Source organism: Suricata suricatta, unplaced genomic scaffold, assembly GCF_006229205.1.
Source record: "Suricata suricatta isolate VVHF042 unplaced genomic scaffold, meerkat_22Aug2017_6uvM2_HiC HiC_scaffold_2068, whole genome shotgun sequence".
In the NCBI taxonomy this organism is placed as follows: Eukaryota; Metazoa; Chordata; class Mammalia; order Carnivora; family Herpestidae; genus Suricata; species Suricata suricatta.
Genome location: NW_021865637.1, coordinates 1 through 1,743, shown reverse-complemented (window position 1 = coordinate 1,743; position 1,743 = coordinate 1). Strand labels below are relative to the sequence as shown.

Here is a 1,743-nt window from a genome sequence, read left to right as displayed (position 1 = left end):
GAGTGGGGTGTCTGGCTCAGACCCCCGGTCTTTCATTCCAGCTGCTCTGGTGGTCACAGGTCACTATTCACCCCCAAAAGCCCCTCCTGTCGCTCTATGACACTCTACCAAATGTGGGGGGCACACCCTGGCGCCCCGGGGATGGATGCACGGCTGAGGGCTCCAGGACCCACATGGTTGAGCCCGTGAGGCTCCAGCTGCTCGGCCAGGCCTTCCTCTGGCCCCGAGTGAAGTGACAAGTTAAGTGAATCTTCCTCTCCTTTCCCAGAATGTCTATTTGTGTGTGTGTTCGGGGCTGCGGTCTGTTAGGACGGCAGCTGCTGACTGAAGGCCCGGCGGAGGGGCAGGGGACCCACCTGATTCCGCCACCTTGGAGATGTGCACACCCTGCTCTGCGGCCATGAAGCCCAAGATGGAGAAGACCACGAAGCCAGCAAAAAAGCTGGTCCCGCTGTTGATGAGGGCCAGGATGATGGCGTCCCTGGGGGCAGAGGGGCCGCAGGGGCTGGTCAGGCTGCCGGCTGCCCGCCAACGGGCAGACGAGCGGGGGAGGACGGAAGGGTGCAGGCTGCGGCACCTACTTGTAGCAGTTATTGTTGAAGCGGTTGTAGCTGCCCAGTGCTGTGAGAGCGCCCAGGCCGATGGCGTAAGAGAAGAAAATCTGGGTCCCGGCATCTATCCATACCTGGGATGGGCCAGGGAAGAGAGGAGGTGAGGGACCCTGAGGGCCCGGGCCGCCCCTTCGCCTGTCCAGCCCACCGTCCCCTCACCTGAGGGGACCCCAGCTTTGACCAATCAGGCTTGAGATAGTAGATGATGCCGTCCAGGGCTCCGGGCAGCAGCACCCCCCGCACCAACAGCACGACGAGGACCACGTAGGGGAATGTAGCGGTGAAGTACACGATCTGGGGGGCGGGGGCAGGCAGCTCAGATCGGGCCCTGCGGCACCCACCCCACCCCTCAGGGCCCCCAGCCTCAGCAGGAGGGCAGGCGGGCCACACTCCCGGCACTGAGGCGTGGTGTGCTCCAAGGGCAGGAGGGAGGCCGGCCGGCAGCACCCCCTTCCTACTCCTCAGAGCCTGGGCTCCTCCCAAAGGAAGCTGGGTGCTCAGCTGGGGCATCGGCCGCCCGGTGGCAAGGACAGCTCAGCCGAGGGAGGGCGGAGGCAGGACTTTCCAGGGTCAGGGAGAGGGACACCGGCCGGGGGGCAAGTCCCTGCCTCATCCCTGTGCCCCCGCCTGCAGGGGCTTCTCTGCAGAGAGGCAGGTCGTAGGTGGTTGGCTGTGGACTGGGCCGGCCGGAGACAGAGAGGCAACGGCGAGGTGACCTCAAAGACCTCTGTCTCCCGTCCACGCTCAGCAGAGCAGGGCGGGCAGGCAAGGGACGACCAGGGACCGGGTCTCCCCCCCCTCCACCTTTCCCCAGCCGGGTGGCAAAGCAGATAGTGAGCCAGGAAGAGAGGGAACCTGGGGCGGGGATGGCTGACACAGGCAAGTTCAGCCGGCTGCCGCCCGGGCCTGTCCCCTAGGATGGAAGGCTGCTGGGATTGAGTCTGGGGGGGAGGGGAACTTCCCAGGCAGGGTTGGGGATCGAGTGGCCTGGATTCAAGTACCTGCCCCTCTTCAGGCCCTGGTCAAGTCACCTCCCGTGGCAGACTCCCCGTCTCCCCCCCAACATGCTGCCCCCCCCACCATCTCTGTCCCCCTCCCTGTTCCCGCCCTCCTCCAGCTATACCTTTCCTGT

At 65.4% G+C, this 1,743-nt stretch overlaps 1 protein-coding gene across 1 annotated transcript; it reads right to left on the bottom strand.

Moving 5' to 3' along the window:
* Window positions 1–20: 20 nt before the first annotated feature.
* Window positions 21–1,657, bottom strand: LOC115284779 (sodium- and chloride-dependent creatine transporter 1-like). Its single transcript, XM_029931247.1, has 3 exons — window positions 771–1,657; window positions 582–685; window positions 21–481 (listed from the first exon to the last, which is right to left on the bottom strand). Exons 1-3 carry the CDS (start codon window positions 1,119–1,121, stop codon window positions 274–276), a joined length of 663 nt encoding a protein of 220 aa, XP_029787107.1. The 5' UTR covers window positions 1,122–1,657; the 3' UTR covers window positions 21–273.
* Window positions 1,658–1,743: the final 86 nt, after the last annotated feature.

What these genes read in the sequence shown, in the direction of transcription:
- LOC115284779 (XM_029931247.1), bottom strand. Translation starts at nt 1,121, where the DNA reads ATGCCCCAGCTGAGCACCCAGCTTCCTTTGGGAGGAGCCCAGGCTCTG. An exon ending in CAAAGCTGGGGTCCCCTCAG is followed by an intron (nt 686 to 770) that starts GTGAGGGGACGG and finishes GGCCCATCCCAG; the next exon opens with GTATGGATAGATGCCGGGAC. An exon ending in TTCAACAATAACTGCTACAA is followed by an intron (nt 482 to 581) that starts GTAGGTGCCGCA and finishes CTCTGCCCCCAG; the next exon opens with GGACGCCATCATCCTGGCCC.